General features: G+C 37.5%; 5 protein-coding genes across 11 annotated transcripts in view; 4 read left to right on the forward strand and 1 right to left on the reverse strand.

The window, feature by feature from the left end:
• Window positions 1-1,267, forward strand: part of LOC104722157 (GPCR-type G protein 2) — a gene marked incomplete in the record, with an annotated part of 6,296 nt that extends 5,029 nt beyond the window's left edge. Inside the window, 5 exon segments of the mRNA XM_019232983.1 lie at window positions 1-30; window positions 276-406; window positions 540-713; window positions 827-881; window positions 984-1,267. Coding sequence (XP_019088528.1) covers window positions 1-30; window positions 276-406; window positions 540-693 — 315 coding nt within the window.
• On the forward strand, window positions 1,497-3,811 carry LOC104722158. 3 transcript variants are annotated; one of them, XM_010440279.2, is made up of 4 exons: window positions 1,497-1,709; window positions 2,041-2,262; window positions 2,367-2,471; window positions 2,847-3,811. In XM_010440279.2, the coding sequence occupies exons 2-4, from the start codon at window positions 2,091-2,093 to the stop codon at window positions 3,539-3,541; spliced, it is 972 nt and encodes a 323-aa protein (XP_010438581.1). In that variant the 5' UTR covers window positions 1,497-1,709; window positions 2,041-2,090; the 3' UTR covers window positions 3,542-3,811. The 3 variants fall into 3 exon arrangements, with proteins under 3 accessions (XP_010438581.1, XP_019088536.1, XP_010438580.1); XM_019232991.1 differs by having other exon boundaries at window positions 1,498-1,709; window positions 2,049-2,274; XM_010440278.2 differs by having other exon boundaries at window positions 1,500-1,709; window positions 2,041-2,274.
• LOC104722159 lies at window positions 4,252-7,146 on the forward strand. Of its 4 annotated transcripts, XM_019232989.1 has the most exons (6): window positions 4,252-4,542; window positions 4,765-4,847; window positions 4,919-4,986; window positions 5,093-5,319; window positions 5,405-5,506; window positions 6,155-7,146. In XM_019232989.1, the coding sequence occupies exons 4-6, from the start codon at window positions 5,136-5,138 to the stop codon at window positions 6,880-6,882; spliced, it is 1,014 nt and encodes a 337-aa protein (XP_019088534.1). In that variant the 5' UTR covers window positions 4,252-4,542; window positions 4,765-4,847; window positions 4,919-4,986; window positions 5,093-5,135; the 3' UTR covers window positions 6,883-7,146. The 4 variants fall into 4 exon arrangements, with proteins under 4 accessions (XP_019088534.1, XP_010438584.1, XP_010438583.1 ...); XM_010440282.2 differs by lacking the exon at window positions 4,919-4,986; XM_010440281.2 differs by lacking the exons at window positions 4,765-4,847; window positions 4,919-4,986.
• On the forward strand, window positions 7,705-10,282 carry LOC104722160 (uncharacterized sugar kinase slr0537-like). 2 transcript variants are annotated; one of them, XM_019232982.1, is made up of 6 exons: window positions 7,705-8,222; window positions 8,324-8,586; window positions 8,960-9,077; window positions 9,201-9,409; window positions 9,704-10,113; window positions 10,173-10,282. In XM_019232982.1, exons 1-6 carry the CDS (start codon window positions 7,875-7,877, stop codon window positions 10,229-10,231), a joined length of 1,407 nt encoding a protein of 468 aa, XP_019088527.1. In that variant the 5' UTR covers window positions 7,705-7,874; the 3' UTR covers window positions 10,232-10,282. The 2 variants fall into 2 exon arrangements, with proteins under 2 accessions (XP_019088527.1, XP_010438586.1); XM_010440284.2 differs by having other exon boundaries at window positions 9,704-10,266.
• On the reverse strand, window positions 10,354-13,921 carry LOC104722161 (D-3-phosphoglycerate dehydrogenase 1, chloroplastic-like). Its single transcript, XM_010440285.2, has 4 exons — window positions 12,193-13,921; window positions 11,478-11,959; window positions 11,280-11,381; window positions 10,354-10,970 (listed from the first exon to the last, which is right to left on the reverse strand). The coding sequence occupies exons 1-4, from the start codon at window positions 12,713-12,715 to the stop codon at window positions 10,503-10,505; spliced, it is 1,575 nt and encodes a 524-aa protein (XP_010438587.1). The 5' UTR covers window positions 12,716-13,921; the 3' UTR covers window positions 10,354-10,502.

The following is a 16,379-nucleotide window of genomic DNA, read 5'->3' on the forward strand; positions in this document are numbered from 1 at the left end:
GTGAGGGGATTCTTGACGAATCTGATGAAGGTGAGTTCTGATTTTAACGTTCAAGATTTCTTCCATTTGTCTTTATACAATCTTCTGCATTACGGATCCACTCAATTAAACTTCAACCTGAGCATAGAACAAATTGATGGCTACTACTTGATTGGCAGTAGTATGGTGATTTTACAATTTACTGAAACATAACTGACAACATACTGAAAGCTTTTGTTTGGAGTGCTATTATATAAGTTTTGGTGAATGACTTGGGAGTATTTTCGATTGTACAGTTCTTCTTTGCAGTGTCGAGGGTAGGGAGTGGATCTTCAAGCAATGTTGTGCTTTTCCTATCCGAAATCATGGGAATGTACTTTTTGTCGTCCATTCTTCTTATAAGAAAAAGCTTGAGAAATGAGTACAGGTACGGCTGAGTCCTCTAATCTTCAACTAACTGAATAATAAACTAATTGCTGAATGTGTCGTTATATACATGTTTCTTCTGTACCAAACATGGAAAGTGGATTACATAACTGAAAGCTGTTTTGTTGGCACAGAGGGATAATAACAGATGTATTAGGCGGAGATATTCAGTTTGATTTCTATCATCGATGGTTTGATGCAATATTCGTGGCCAGCGCTTTTCTTTCTCTGCTTTTGCTGTCTGCTCACTACACATCTCGTCAAATTGATAAGCACCCAGTTGACTAAAGCAAAGAAAGCAAGCATCCGTAAGTTCCCTTGCATTTAGTGGTTGATTAAATTTTGATCTAGAAGAAAGTAGTTGAATCAATTACTACGACTTTAGCATTCGCTCATGTACATTTCTTTGTGCTTTGATTAGCTGATTAGTTGTAAAGAGAATGAGGTTTATATGGAGAGTACCGGCAATCCTAATGGTACTTACTTGTAACTTGGGTTTGGGGTTTTTTTAGCGTTCAATACGAATACATCTATATTTCTGTTACCTGTAGTTTTATATTGTTATTTTTCTTTTGCAGTACTTAGGAGGTCAAAAAAAAGAGGAAAAAGAGCAGTGTGGCCACAATGATTGCATGTGGGCATTGGCTGGAAAGCACGTTTTCTTGTTGGTTCAGTTTGAGATACTGAGAGTTATTGTGGTAAGAGAGAAAGTTGGTATGTGTGTTTGTAAGGTTCAAATGTCGACTCAACGGCGCTTTTGATCAAATCACATTAATATCCCATTCAGGGATAGAATTCTCAGTACTGATATATATTCTGTTTATAAAATAAATAAAATCCATATAAAAAGGTGAGAAAGAGATACATCAGTTCAGAATACATTGAGGCTGGTACGTTCTCTAGGGGAACAGCTAACTTCGGAACACACAACACAACAGTCACTGCCGCAAAAGAGTTACCACCAATACATATTCCTTGTTTTGAATCTTTCATCCTATGTATATTAATATCATCTCTTAATCAGATCAATCATTCAGCTTACTAGACTGCATATCATTTAATAAATCGGGTTGTAAGGAAAAATCAAAATTTTGCTACAGCAACTGCTGAAGTTATAATTCTATTGACACTACTATTGAGCTGTAAAATATCTACGATAAGTAGAGTAACACAGACACAACATTTTTTTTTTTGGGACGCTTCACGGCGGGTTGATTAGAAAAAAAAAAGAGAGAGGGCTTCAACGGCCTTTGATTTTGGTTTTCTGGCTCAACGCCGCGCTGTCTCTCCAAAACAGCCTGGTGGTAAGCTTCTTCTGGTTGTTTTTTTTCCCTTTTTTTTGTGTGACCATAATTGTTTCTAGAAACTTTAGCTTTTTTGATTACTCTCCTCGATCTCCTTGATCGCTTTGACGTAAAAACCCTAATTTCTGGGAGAACCTGTCCTGCAGTGTTTTTTTTTTTTTTATTCACTCATTCCGATGAGGTTTGTTTGTGCTCCGATTTTTTTTGGTCTCTCGTGTGGGGTTATCCTCACTTTTGGTGTTTCTAATTTCCTCTGTGCTTATTGCCTTTTTTCTTTGCTTTGGGTTTTTGATTTCAAGGCCTCTAATTTTGTGCCAAAATTTGTATCCAGTATTGTAGGGTTAAAGCTTGGATGATAGAGACGCTTGATTTTCTCTTACAATGACTACACGAAGAAATGGCATTTCCAGGATTCAGCGGGGTGAGAGTTTTCGCGGTGAAGGCCCTAACTGGATCCTTATTGCTGGGGGTGCCTTGTTGAGTACATTGTCTATTCGCTTTGGCTACAAATTAAAGCAGTCCATTGATTCCAAACCTCATTTGAATGCCACTGGTGGATTAAAACGTACTTAATTGGTTTTACTGCTTATATACTACATGTCCTTAGTATTCAGTTGTATAGTCTTATCTTATTGGAGGATACTTGTTGTTGTGCAGCCAATGGAACAACATCTGACAGAGGAAGATCTCGAGGATGCTGCTTGCATTCTAATGCATCTCCCTGTGAAAGGAGTAATGATTGCTGCTTCCACTCCACTCCCGGTGAGAAGTTTGTGAGTTGGTTATTCTTACAGCTGCCTTTTCTTATACTATACTTTAATCTTGACTCCTCACAGTCTCTTGCTGGGTTTGCTAAAAAGATCTTATGAGATGTTGTAAATTAGTTGATAGAATATGGAGATGGTTCTTACAAGTTTGTAGCCTTTTAGTTTCTTGCATTTTGAATGTCATTGTAGCTTAATCTCATGAATCATAATTTAAGAAGCTACTTGCATCAATGAGCTGGCAACTGTGGAAGAAGTATCCCACGATGATGTGTTGCGTTAAGATTATCTCAGAATGTTAATCTCAGCTTAACTGTTTCAGAAAAGGTTTTGGTGTGGATGTTCTGAGACTTGGCTTCTTTACTTTATGCAGGAACTGAGAATGGGGATGGTAATCATGCTACAAACGAGCAAATGGCGGTGTCCAGTACCACGCTGCCTCTTGTGACGGTTCCTACTCCAACATATAGCAAAGAGAATGGAGTCATGTGGGGATCTTCTCCTGATCTCCGGGAAGTGCCCATGAAACCATACCATCACCAGTCAACCTGCTCAGATTCTCCTTGTGTATCTGAATCCGGCTCAGACATCTTCAGCAAGCGAGAAGTAATACAGAAACTGAGGCAACAGCTGAAGAGACGTGACGACATGATCCTTGAAATGCAAGAACAGATCTTAGAGTTGCAAAACTCGCTTAACTCGCAGACGGGACATTCTAGCCATGTACAAACACAGCTAGACGCAACAAACAGGGATCTGTTTGAATCAGAAAGAGAAGTTCAGAGACTGAGAAAGGCAATCGCTGACCACTGCGTGGGTAGCAATAATGGTTGGAGTGGTGATGTGAACGGGTTTATGGACAGTGAAAACAGCTACGAGTCACCAGAAAAAGGATCAAAGGATGGAGAAAGGATAGAGATGTTGAAAAAGGAAGTGGGTGAGCTAAAAGAAGTGATAGAAGGGAAGGATTATCTAATTAGAAGCTATAAAGAGCAGAAGATTGAGCTTACGCAGAAGATAAAAGAGTTGCAACAGAGATTGGATTCACAGCTCCCAAACATGTTGTAGGTTGGAAAGGTTAGGCATTGTGCATTCTTTATAACTACTACTCCTTTCTTTTCTCGAGAAAAAAAAAGGAAATATGAACTCTCCGAAGAAAAGCTCTCTTTTGATTAGATTGTTTTAGCTTTGGGCTTTGAATCTCTCCTTTTGTTTTTTTTTTCTCTCCTGGTGGGTGAAGTGAAGATTGGAAATCTGAAAAACTCAATACGAATGTCGTGTCTCAAGTCTCAAGGCATATAAAAGTTGGGTGAAATGTGGACTATCAGTTAGAAGTTCGTTGTTTTTTGTTATTATCAAATTCGAAATCTGTTAGGGAAGGAGGACCAATTAATTTAGTAATTTGTCACATAGTGAAGAAAAATGTCATATAAATCAACCATATAATATATCAATCCAGCTGTGGTAGTTATTTATTAGTTGTGTTCCACCACTAAGACTAAAAATAGAATAGATAAATAATAATCAACAGAAGAAGGTGTAAAAGTGCAAATTACACATGGATAAACCTGTCAAATCTCTTACACAAATCTAAAAATTTCACTCTTAGAACTTAAAAGAATTGAATTATTATTAAACACAAAAAATAGAGATGAATCTCTCAGAGTCTCTCAAGTCTCAACCACCGTGAGCGTCATCCATGGGACGTGGTTGACGCGTGCGGAGATTTTTATTTATTTTTATTTTATTTTAATAAATTAAATAAACAGTTTATTTTTTATTAGGAAAAAGGAAAAAAAAAAAAACGAAGGGGGAGCTGTGTGAGGCGCCGTCTCTTCCTTCCCCCTCCACTTTATTTTTCTCTGTTGGGGTTTTCTAACAGTCATATCCATCGGCCGGAGACTCAACGATTCTTCTCGGAATCTTATTTCTCTCATCAGCGTTTTTCGATTGGAGGAGCAGAGACCACCACACACACACACACACTTTAAAAAAGTCAAGCTGGAGTCTCATAAGTGAAACTATGGAGCCCTAATCCTCTTACCATTTCTATTGTAGTTTTCTGTGAGGTTTGTATTCCGATTATTTTCTTTGTTCTATTTCTCTCTGTGAATATATATGAGTTGTTCCGGATTTATGTAATTCCTTTTTTTTTTTTTTTTCTCGTTCTGATTTCGATTGTTTTATTCCAATTAATGGCTTCTATCTACAAAGTTATAATGGTCTTTTTAGTTTTTATTTTGCTTCATGTTCAAGTCAAGTATCTCTTCTTGTGTCTCTCTCTCTATTAGCTCTTTCGGGATAGAGAAGAGACTTTACTTTTTTAACGTCTAATCAAAATCCCATGGCGTCAACATTTTGATTACTCTTTCAGGTTAGCTCAATTTTTGATTACTGCCTAAAACATGTTGCTTCTGGCTCAATATCTTGTATATTTTAATGTAGGTTTTGGAATCTTGTATATTTTAAGCATTTTTGGTGATTTTCAAAACTGTGTACCGGTTGTTTTTCTTGTGTGTAAACCACAACTCTCGTCTTTTTTTTTTTTGAGATGTAATATGCTCAATTCTTTCTGATCATTAGTGATGAGTTTGTTCTTGTATCTGGTGACCAATGTAGGTTATGTTTTGGATGATAGAGACATTTTTGACTTTCTCTTACAATGAGTACACGAAGATCTGGCATTTCCAAGCATCAACGAGCTGATAAATTTTGTGGTCAAGGGCCTAATTGGATACTAATTGCTGGGGGTGCCTTGTTGAGTACATTGTCTATTCGCTTTGGGTACAAGCTTAAGCAGTCACTTGATTGGAAACCTCACTCGAATGGCTCTTCTGGTTTAAAAGGTACTTACTTTATTGCTGTGTTGCTTAACATGTTTTATAGTTTGGTTGTAGTTTTTGTCTCTCTTAATGATATTTTGTTGTGCAGCCAATGGAGGAGCATCTGAGAGGCAAAAATCTACAAGCTGTTGCTTGCACTCTAACACGTTTTCCTGTGCACACAGTAATGATTGCTTCCGCTCCATTCCAGGTGTGACTTTGTAACTTTCTGTTCTAATGGAAGATTTTTCTCATGTTCAAGCCACTAAACACACACAATATGCTAGTGTCTTGTTCTTACGTCATCTCTTACTAGGTTTCTTTTTATCAACATGTGAAGTGAAACGATGCGTGAAATTTAGTAAAGTTCTAGCTGAAAGAATGTGTAGACGTTGCTACAGAGTCCTTGCCTGCCTAGTGATGTCTTTGAAGGCCAATTACATAACAGTTAATGTGGTTGTCAACTAGGGAATCGAATTTGAAGTTGCAGATTGCTTAAAATAGTTACAATTACAAGTAACAAATTTGTCATTTTTGAACTGATTGAACCAATTATCTCTTCTTTAGTCGTGGTATATTATCAATTATGTGCATACATGAAGCTGGCAACTAGGGAAGCAAATTTTCTCCAATGATGGTTGTACCTAGTGGCTGAATGCTAGCAATAGTTACAAGATTTGTCATTTTCCAAGAAATCGTTGAAGCACAGTTACAAGATCTGTACTATTATTTTATCTAGAAATGAGGTCTTTTGGCTCTTTGGAAAATCTCTGAATCGCCGTCCTCTCTATCAATGTGTAGTACAGGGCAGTTAGTCGTGTTTTGGATCTCATCTAACTTTCCTTCTTTTTCTTTGTAGGAAGTGAGAATGTGGAGGGAAAAGAGGTGATAAACGAGCAAATGGTATCCGCATCTGACACTTCATTGCCTCTTGTGACAGTTTCTGCTCCATCATTTAGCAAAGAAAATGGAGTCATGTGGGCTACTTCTCCTGATCGCCTGGAACTTCCCCCGAAACCATACAATCACCAATCGACGTGCTCAGATTCTCCCTGCGTATCTGAAACCAGCTCAGACATCTTCAGCAAACGAGAAGTAATACAGAAACTGAGGCAACAGCTGAAGAGACGCGATGACATGATACTGGAAATGCAGGAACAGATCCTAGAGCTGCAAAACTCGTATAACGCGCAGACGGCACACTCTAGCCATCTCCAGGAACAGCTAGACACAATGAACAGAGATCTTTTTGAATCAGAAAGAGAAGTCCAGAGACTGAGAAAGGCGATAGCTGATCACAGCGTGGGATGCGGTGCGGGTAGCAATGGCAAGACATCTCCCGTTGCACCATGGAGTGGCCATGTGAACGGGTTTATGGACAGCGAAAGCAACTATGAGTCACAGGAAAAGGGATCAAGGGATGGAGAAAGAGTAGAGATGTTGAAAAAGGAAGTGAGTGAGCTTAAAGAGGTTATAGAAGGGAAGGATTATCTACTTAGGAGCTATAAAGAGCAAAAGATAGAGCTTTCGCAGAAGGTAAAAGAGTTGCAGCAGAGATTGGACTCACAGGTCCCAAACATATTGTAGTAGGTGGGAAAGGTTAGGCATTGTGCATACTTGCGTCTCTTCTTTTAATTTTTTTTCTATTATTTTCCTTTTTTCGAGAAAATGAATCTATGTCCTAAGATAAAGACCGTTGGGAGATAGAGATTTTCAGGTTTCTTTCTGGCTTCAGCTTTCGTTTTTGAATTGTCTTGATTCTTGGTTTTGAGGTCTTTTTATCTCTCGTTTGGTGTAAAGGAAAATAGTTGTTGAAGAGTTTGCAGCGGGGAATAGTTTCATGCTTCTCCTTTTTCTATTCTCCTTCTCCATAAATGGTAACTAAACCCAATAGAGTAACCCATTAGTAATGACAAAAAATGACAATTAGAACTGAAATTAGTGATAAAAAACAAATATTGTTTAGGTACCAATGTTGTTTTGGACGGACTAGATTAAAATTGTTAGTGGACAAATGGTAAATGACGAACACAAGACTCTTAAAATAACACCATTTTTCAACCAACAGTAGTCAGTTTTACCATAGTCACCACCACCTCCACTAGAGAGGTGTCTTCGTTTGGCTTTGCCCAACCATACAAGCAAGATTAGATATTATTAGTATAACGTAGATTTTATTAACAAAAGTACAAAATTGTATTTCGTCTTAAACTAAACCAATGTCAGAATCAATTTTGTCTTAAACTAAAGGCCACGTAGAAGATTTGTTCTCACTTGAAGAAGACTAGCCAATTTTAACAAATGATACAAATAGACGCAATTGGATTTATAATAATAGAGTTATCATCCTAATTGGATTAGTATAGTTTTTTTAGTTTATAAATAAATATTTTTTTTTAAGAAAAAAAAATTGGTAAAAGTAAGACTTTATCCTCTCAGAGAGGCGTCTTCTCTCTCAGGTTTTGCTCCTCTCGCTTTGGATGGAGATGTGAGCTTTCCTTCGTTCTCTTCATCCCTCTCTCTGTCTCTCTTTTCACCTTACGACCCAAAGAGCAAAACACTCTTTCATCATCATCCATATGGCTCTTTCGCTCCTCTCTCCAGTTTCTATCTCCGCCTCTCTTTCTTTTACTCTATCCGCCATTACCGCTACTTCTAATAATGCCTCATCCTCACGAAATAGAACCGCGACCTCGTTTTTCGGAGGCTCCTTGAACTTGAGGATTGATTCCATGGCGGATAAGACGGACTTGTGTCTCGTGCTTTGTACCAACGGCGGCGGCGGCGGCGGAGGTGAATTGGATGATATGGACGAAGGTGAAATCGAGAGAATTGGAAATCAAGATGAAGATGACGACGATTTTATCATTGGCCATTCTAATACTTCCCCTGAGAGATGGGATGTTTTGGGTCTCGGCCAAGCCATGGTCAGTTTTTGAACGCCATTGAAGCTTATTAAGTAGATTTAGGAGCTTTCTTAATTATTATCATTGATGCTTTTGGAATATATGTGTGTATCTTTTTTTAGGTAGATTTCTCTGGAGTTGTGGATGATGAGTTTCTAGAGAAACTAGGTTTAGAAAAGGGAACAAGGAAACTGATTAATCACGAGGAGAGGGGTAAATTACTACAAGCAATGGATGGTTGCAGCTATAAGGCTGCAGCTGGAGGCTCATTGTCCAACACTCTTGTTGCTCTCGCTAGATTAGGTTCTCATTCTATCGTTGACCGGCCTTTGAATGTCGCTATGGCTGGCAGTATTGGAGGTGACCCTCTCGGTAGCTTTTACGGGTACTCAACTTTGTCTTTAGCTTGCAAATGTATCTGCTTACTTCTTCTTAGTATCCCTTTACCGTTGCTCTTTATCCCTAGTATTGGTGTCTAAAGGTTGATTTGTGTTAGAGGATTGGTTTTTATGCAAGATTAGTTTCTAAGGTTTTACAAACTAGACTATCATCACATCGACTACTGATCAACACATTCAGTTTTTGTTTAAATTATGTCTTTTGATTTGCTTTATCAACTTTTTTATCTAGATGTCTTATGATATATGTGTATAAATCAACCAGGTTATAAATGGTTTATTCGTGTCTTGTATGCTTTGCCTTCTTCCGTTGTTTTGTTTGGTTTACTCACAAGGGGATCCCTTCTTTATGTTCTGTAGGACTAAACTACGTCGAGCAAATGTTAATTTTCTTTCTGCTCCAATTAAGGATGGAACAACTGGAACAGTGATAGTCCTCACGACTCCTGATGCACAACGTACTATGCTTGCATATCAGGTATGATTTCTGATCACAGCAACCAAATTGAATACTAGTAGAATTGTTAATTCCGATAAGATTAAGATGTCTCTTCGACTGAAACCACTAATGACAAACCTAATATGTATGTATAAATTTCAGGGAACGTCCTCTGTCGTTAATTATGATTCTTGTTTGGCTAGTTTGATATCCAAGACAAATGTCTTTGTTGTGGAAGGCTATTTGTTTGAGCTTCCTGATACTATAAGGACCATAACAAAAGCATGCGAAGAAGCCCACAGGAATGGGGCACTTGTTGCTGTGACAGCATCAGATGTGTCTTGCATAGAGAGACATTATGATGACTTCTGGTGAGTTTCTCGTCTTTTTTTTTCTTGAATCCCTTCTTGCAGTTTCTATATATTTACAGTCCATCAGAGGAACAGTTGAAAATATAATAAGAAGGGAGTGATTGTCTTTTATAGCTTGATGATTAGTCATAGAATCTTTGCTGCGAATGTTTTAACCTGAAGAATGGGGAATTTTGTTCTTTAAGCTCCATTGTTATCTTGACTGTTTGCTTGGTTTCGTTGTCTCCACTCTCCATTCTGTTTGTTTTTAGAGAGAAGAAAAATGGAAATGCTGATGGTTTTGTGTTGATCCAGGGACATTGTGGGGAACTATGCGGATATTGTATTTGCAAACAGTGATGAAGCAAGAGCGTTTTGTCACTTTTCCGCAGAGGAAAGCCCAATTTCAGCGACAAGGTACATGAGCCACTTTGTTCCATTTGTTTCAGTGACGGATGGAATCAACGGGTCATACATTGGAGTAAAAGGAGAGGCCATATACATTCCTCCTTCCCCATGCGTGCCAGTTGACACATGTGGTGCTGGAGATGCTTACGCTTCAGGGATCTTATACGGTATCTTGAGAGGAGTCTCTGACTTGAAAGGAATGGGAGATATGGCTGCTACGATTGCAGCGACTGTGGTGGGTCAACAGGGAACCAGGCTAAGGGTTCAGGACGCGGTTGACTTGGCTCGATCACATGCCTACCGTCTCAAAGGTTCTGGTGTTCGAACAGATATTGGGTCTTGATCAAATTTCTCTACCTTGTGATTTTTAGCTTTTATGATTCATTCTTTGATTTTCGTGCCTTTTGCAATTTGACTTGTAATCTTTGTATGTAACATTTTAGTAGTATATATATAAACAAAGTCTGATAGAATATTCTTGCAACATGGGAATTTTTCTAGCCTTTAACAGTACTGTAACAAAGTCTCAACAACGCAATACCAATATCTTATTAAGGATGGTCATATTGACAGCCGTACGTAAATACAAAGTTGGACTGCTTATAAGCTGTTGTTATGTGGAACATGGATTTTTTATATTTTATTGATATAGAGTGATGAAACTGATTAACCACGAGAAGTCCCTCTTGTGATACAAAATACATGATTACATTATGCGCCCTACGACACAATTACTTTCCACATTCCAACTTCCCTGCTTGATCACATACGGGAGTCCGTCTTTAACCTTTCCTTCCACTTTGAAGTCCGCTCGGGGGTACACGGACTCTGGGTACATATGCTTTACGATGTCTAGCTGAACGGTTATTGTCTCCAAAGGGCTCTCTGGTGACCCGTCCAAGAACACAAATTCCTCTGAGATCCTCATACCTTTCTGCTTGGCTATGAAATCGGCGTTGGCCAAGTTGACATATAACTCAGAGGAGATTGGCTCGAGGATTCCCTTGATGACCATGGCTCGTAGAAGTCTGGTGTCAAGATCGTCAGTAGCCCGTGCTGAGGCGTATGTGATTTTCACATTTTTCAAACCGCCAACTCCTCTGGACGCCACTTTCATTAACGAATCTCCTAAAACCTCGGCTAGTTCCACATATGGTTTCAGCTCGGTTGGAACCTGCAATACATTCTGATGTAAGCTTTTGCGCATAACCAATATGAAGAGTTATCTTGTAACAATTGAATAACTGTAAAAACAAAGAGCTATGAGAGACTGCATTTCTCTTATTTCAGTTCACAAATCACAGAGGATGAATGAGAGACGCTCACGAATCTGCCGCTGTCTAACCAACTCAGTAGAGATACAATGTCCTACTTTCAGTCTAAGGCGGCTAGCTACGATACTTGCGTCTTAGAACTAAGTTTCGAATGTGATGAAGCAAATTAAAACATAACAAACTTTTTACCAGCAAAAACCAGTGCTCACCTCAGGAGAAACCATAGGTGCATTGAGTGCAGTAGCAGCAAGCTCTCCTCCTCCATTCATAGCTCCAACAACAGCTTCAGCAAGATCAGTGCTAACTCCTTTCTGTCAATAAAAAAAAAAACTTAAAACGATCAGAAGCGAAATTAAAGAGCAAAAACCAAGAATAAAAATATATCATGCAACATGAATTTTGCACACCTGAGTACTGGCTGCGAGATGAGGTATCACAGTGACCCTCTCGTGCTGCAGAAGCTTAGTGTATTTACACCCTTCATGTAAATCTTCAGTGAAGACATCAATTGCAGCCCGAGCAACAATACCAGAATTCAGAGCTTCCACTAGCCCGTCTTCTTTGATGAGACCTCCATGAGAAACATTGACGATGCAAACTCCTTTCTTCATTTGGGGAAAGTGATGGTCACGTAGTGTTAGCCATGTTGTTCCGTTAAAGGGTAAGTGCAGAGAAATGAAATCTGCATTGGCGAGTGCTGCACTTAAGCTGCTGAAGCGGACTAAGTCAGCACCAATGGCACGTGCACGGTCTGCTACGACAAATGGATCACGAGCAAGGACTCGCATGCCAAGGCCCTTGGCACGGCGAGCAACTTCGGCCCCAACGTTCCCGAGTCCGAAAACTAAAAGGGTCTTTCCCACAAGCTTGTTCATTTCCAACTCATCTCCTGCATTGCATTAAGTAGAGACATTAATTAATTAAATACTATAATCCATCCGTCAGTAGATAAGTACATAGTCACTCTACCACACAAGCTCAAGCTAATTGAAGAATCTAGCTAAGAAGAATGGTGAATAGTGACCCAAAATCAACAGATTCGCCTATACATTAACATTACATTGCAGTGAAACGAAGCAGTTGCATAGCCAAAAAAAAAAAAAAAGGTAAAGAGTTACTAACCAGCCTTGGCTTCAGCTTGGGCCATGGCAGTCATAAGAGCGATTGCGTGCTCAGCGGCAGCGATGCTGTTGGGCCTCGGCGCTTTGACGACCAGACACCCAAACTCCGTGGCTGTTCTCAGGCCCACGTTGTCGAACCCAGCACCAGCGCGTCCGACAACCTTCAACCGTCCGCGAGACGCTTCAAACACTTTACGGCCAACCATTGTTTCACTATGCACGATCAAAGCGTCACAGAGCGAGACCTTAGCATACAGCTCCTCGGGGGTCATGTTATACGAGCAGTCGACATTCGCGAAACCCTCCAACACCTTTAAACCATCCTCACCGATCTTCTCAGCAACGAGGATCGTAGGCTTCGATCCAACGAAACACCGCCGCTGAAGAGTAATATTGCGTCGTCCGCGGGAAGGGATGAAAGCGATGGACAAAAATGAGAGAGGCGATCTGGAGGAGGAGTTCTTGAGAGAATTATTGGTGGCGACGGAGATCGAGAAACATGCGCCGGCGACGGCTGACGACATAGATACCGCTTCTAGGGATCTATTACTAACTTGTCTTCCTATATTAGACTCAATCGGCGAATGTAGATATATACATTAAAGGAAACTTGGTGGACAAGTAGTACTAAACTACTCACAGAGTTACAAAAGGAAACACAAACAAAAGAGGTAGAAGAAGAAAGAGATTGGACTCACAGGTCCCAAACATATTGTAGTAGGTGGAAAGGTTAGGCATTGTGCATACTTGCGTAGCTATGGTGTGAATATGGTTAAGTAGCTCTAGCTTCTTATTAACATTGATGCCCACAATTCAATATTTTTAAGTCACGTGTGTGTCTTCTTCTTCTTCCCAATCTACCACGAATCTCACATCATCATCTTCAACTCCGCTATGCAACGTATGATGTCATGATACAGAAAAGCATTAAAGGAATCTGTACGATTCAAAAAAATCTAGTTGCAAGGTACTACCAATACCAAAATCTCATTTACTCCCTGCTCTTACATTTCCTAATTCGTGTATATACAAAATACAAAATTCAAAATGCTTTGACGTCTTTATATCCTACACATTCTCTAGCATTATGTCCAAAATCTAATTTACTCCCTGCTCTTACATTTCCTAATTCGTGTATATACAAAATACAAAATTCAAAATGCTTTTGACGTCTTTATATCCTATACATTCTCTAGCATTTTGCAAGGTACTACCAATACCAAAATCTAATTTACTCTCTGCTCTTACATTTCGTAATTCGTGTATATACAAAATACAAAATGCTTTTGACTCTCTTTATATCCTACATATTCTCTACATTTCTCTTCTATCATTCTTCTTCTTCCTTTTTTTATTTCTCAAACTAAAAAAACAAAAAAAAACCCAAACACAGACAAACAATGTCAATCTCGACCTTCACCTTTGCTCTGTTCTTTCCCACCAAACCCTTGTTTCCTTCCAACAACAACACCAACACCAATAGGGTTTCACTGAAACCAAAGCCAAAGCTTGGTCTTGGTCTTCGTTTGGTTAACCAAAAGAAGATGCTAGCTCCTCTTCTTGTGAAGAAGAGAGGTGAAGATGAGAAGACAGATGATGATGAAGCTAAGAAGGAGAAGCTTGAGGATGAAGATGAGAAGGTGGATGAAGCTAAGAAGAAGGTCGATGAGGTCGAAGACGAGAAGGTCGATGATGATGCTTCTAAGAAGAAGCTTGAGGATGAAGATGAGAAGGTGGATGATGATGCTTTTAAGAAGAAGCTTGAGGATGAAGCTAAGAAGAAGGTCAATTGCATATTTGTATATATATTTTTAACCAAAACGGTATAAAAAGTTTAATTGATTGAGTCATTAGTTAAATGCCAACTACTAACTACCGTCTTTATTAGTTCTTTCTTCGCCAATTCACACTACATTGTAATCTTACATCCAAAAGCAGATCTCAATATATTCTTCTGATTAATACAACGAAAATAAATATCACACTGATCAAAAGACTAGTTTATAATCTTTTTTAACCATGAAGATAACGATAATGAGCAAAACACATGGAATCCAGACATTTTCACGTTTGTGTATCAGATATTCAAAATCTAAATGTTCTTTGCAGGTGTTTACAAACATGAAAGAGTCCCATCGCAAGAAAATTTGTACTTTGACACAATTTTTCTCATTGCAAATTATGTTCAACATTAAATGCCTAAGTGATTAATAATTCAATAGGATTAAATTCTAAAAATTGATAAATAAATACTATATTAATATTTGTAAATTTTGATCGAATCAACCAATTGTGTGATATATTATTTAGATTACAATGGAAAGAGACATCTCATCCAAGAGACGATAAACTTTAACGAACGACAATTTTGAAGTGTGATCAAAGTTCCAAATTAGAATGATTAAGGATAAATGTAGGTAAGACTTTGTGTTTAGTTTAATTGTTACTTACTTCATTGCATGCTTGCTTTGCCATAAAAATAACAATATCATATGCATATCACAAATACCAACATCCTTAATTAGAATGATTAAGGTTAAATGTAGGAAATTGTTTCAAAGATTTTTCAATAATGAACAAAAAAATGTGTGGTTTTGAGAATAATAAAAAGAGTTGTAATGGTTGAATATTATTGTAAAATAGATAAATAAGTAAAAAAAAAAAAAATTGAAAAGGCACATGCAGTCCACATGACCCAAAAATGGATCCAAAGATTTTTACATGTGAGAGAGTTCCTTCTATATCCACATTATGAGCAAAACGTGCATTCATTTTTATTTTTATTGTTGGTCCTACACTTTCATACTACAACAACATCAACATACACAAACACCTTTTAATTATTCATTCCCTTCGATGATGTAGGGCAATGGCGCAATGCAAAGAACTTTAAACCAAACGATGGTCATTTGATATTTCCCTACGTATTTACTATGGTCATTTGATATTTCCTTATGTATTTCTCTTTTTTGTTAAGAGAAATATTTTAAAATAGCATTAAAACAAGTTTTATGGTCAATTATTGCACACACTACATAAATTTCCAAAATTAGTATTATTTAACATATTACAATATTTAAAATTAATTTTTAGAATTTTTTTTAGGTTTGGAATTTCAATTTCACATTTAGGATATAGTTTTGAAGGGGTAATGTTTAGTAATTTGAACTTAGGATTTTATTTTAAAAGATGAATTTTAAAATATAGTGTTATTTTTGAAACTTTAGAGATGTTGTGCTAAATTTGGAAAAAATCTTATTTTGATGTTATTTTTGAGAATCTCCTTTTTTATTATTAGTATTATCTATTTTGTTTTTTAATATCTAAAATTAAAAAATTAAACTGGCAAAAAAAGAAAAAAGAAAAGAGACTATGGGTGGGCATTTTGGTTTAAGTTCAGATTCAGATTGGGTTCCGTTCGATTTGGTTTATTCAACTCAACCAAAGTTAGTTTGGTTTGGTTTGTGTTCGAGTCAGTTTATGTTTGGTTTGGTTTTAATTCGGTTTAAAATTAATTAATGTAACAAAATAAAATTTATTGTAGTTTGATAATATGTATAAACTCAGCAACAAGTTGTAAGTTAATTAATCAAATCAATTAGAAAAGCTAGAAAAATTCAACTATATTAAAATTAAATACCTAATATAAAATATAATTAAATATAGATTTATATTTAGTTAATTTTATTAGAAAAATAAAATAAAGTAAAATAGTTAGACCACATATTTACAATTTTATTATTATTAATTAATTAATTTAATAAATACATTGAGTCATTGGTTCGGTTCGGTTTTAAAACCGAATAATTTAGATTGAGAAAAAACATAACTTGGAGTATAAGATTGGGTTTGGTTTGGATCGGTTTGAGTTCGGTTGGTTCGGTTTGGTTTGGTTCGGTTTCGGTTTAAATGCCCACCCGTAGAAAAGACGATACGAGAGAGAGAGAGAGGGTGGCCGCTCTGAATTCTGAAAACACAACACTTTTTGTTTTATTTTCTTGCATTTTTAAAAGAATAAAAGAATGATTGTGCTAGAAAAAGAAAGTTGAAGACTTTGTGGAGAAGCAATCCAACTCAACTCCTCTCAGTGAAGAACAAAAACGACACCAGAATCGATCTGTTTAGTCTCTCTCTCTCCCACAGCAGCAATGCCTGAGTTTTAGCCTGTTTTTTTTTTTTTTTTTTTTT

Source organism: Camelina sativa, chromosome 11, assembly GCF_000633955.1.
Source record: "Camelina sativa cultivar DH55 chromosome 11, Cs, whole genome shotgun sequence".
Classification (NCBI taxonomy): Eukaryota; Viridiplantae; Streptophyta; class Magnoliopsida; order Brassicales; family Brassicaceae; genus Camelina; species Camelina sativa.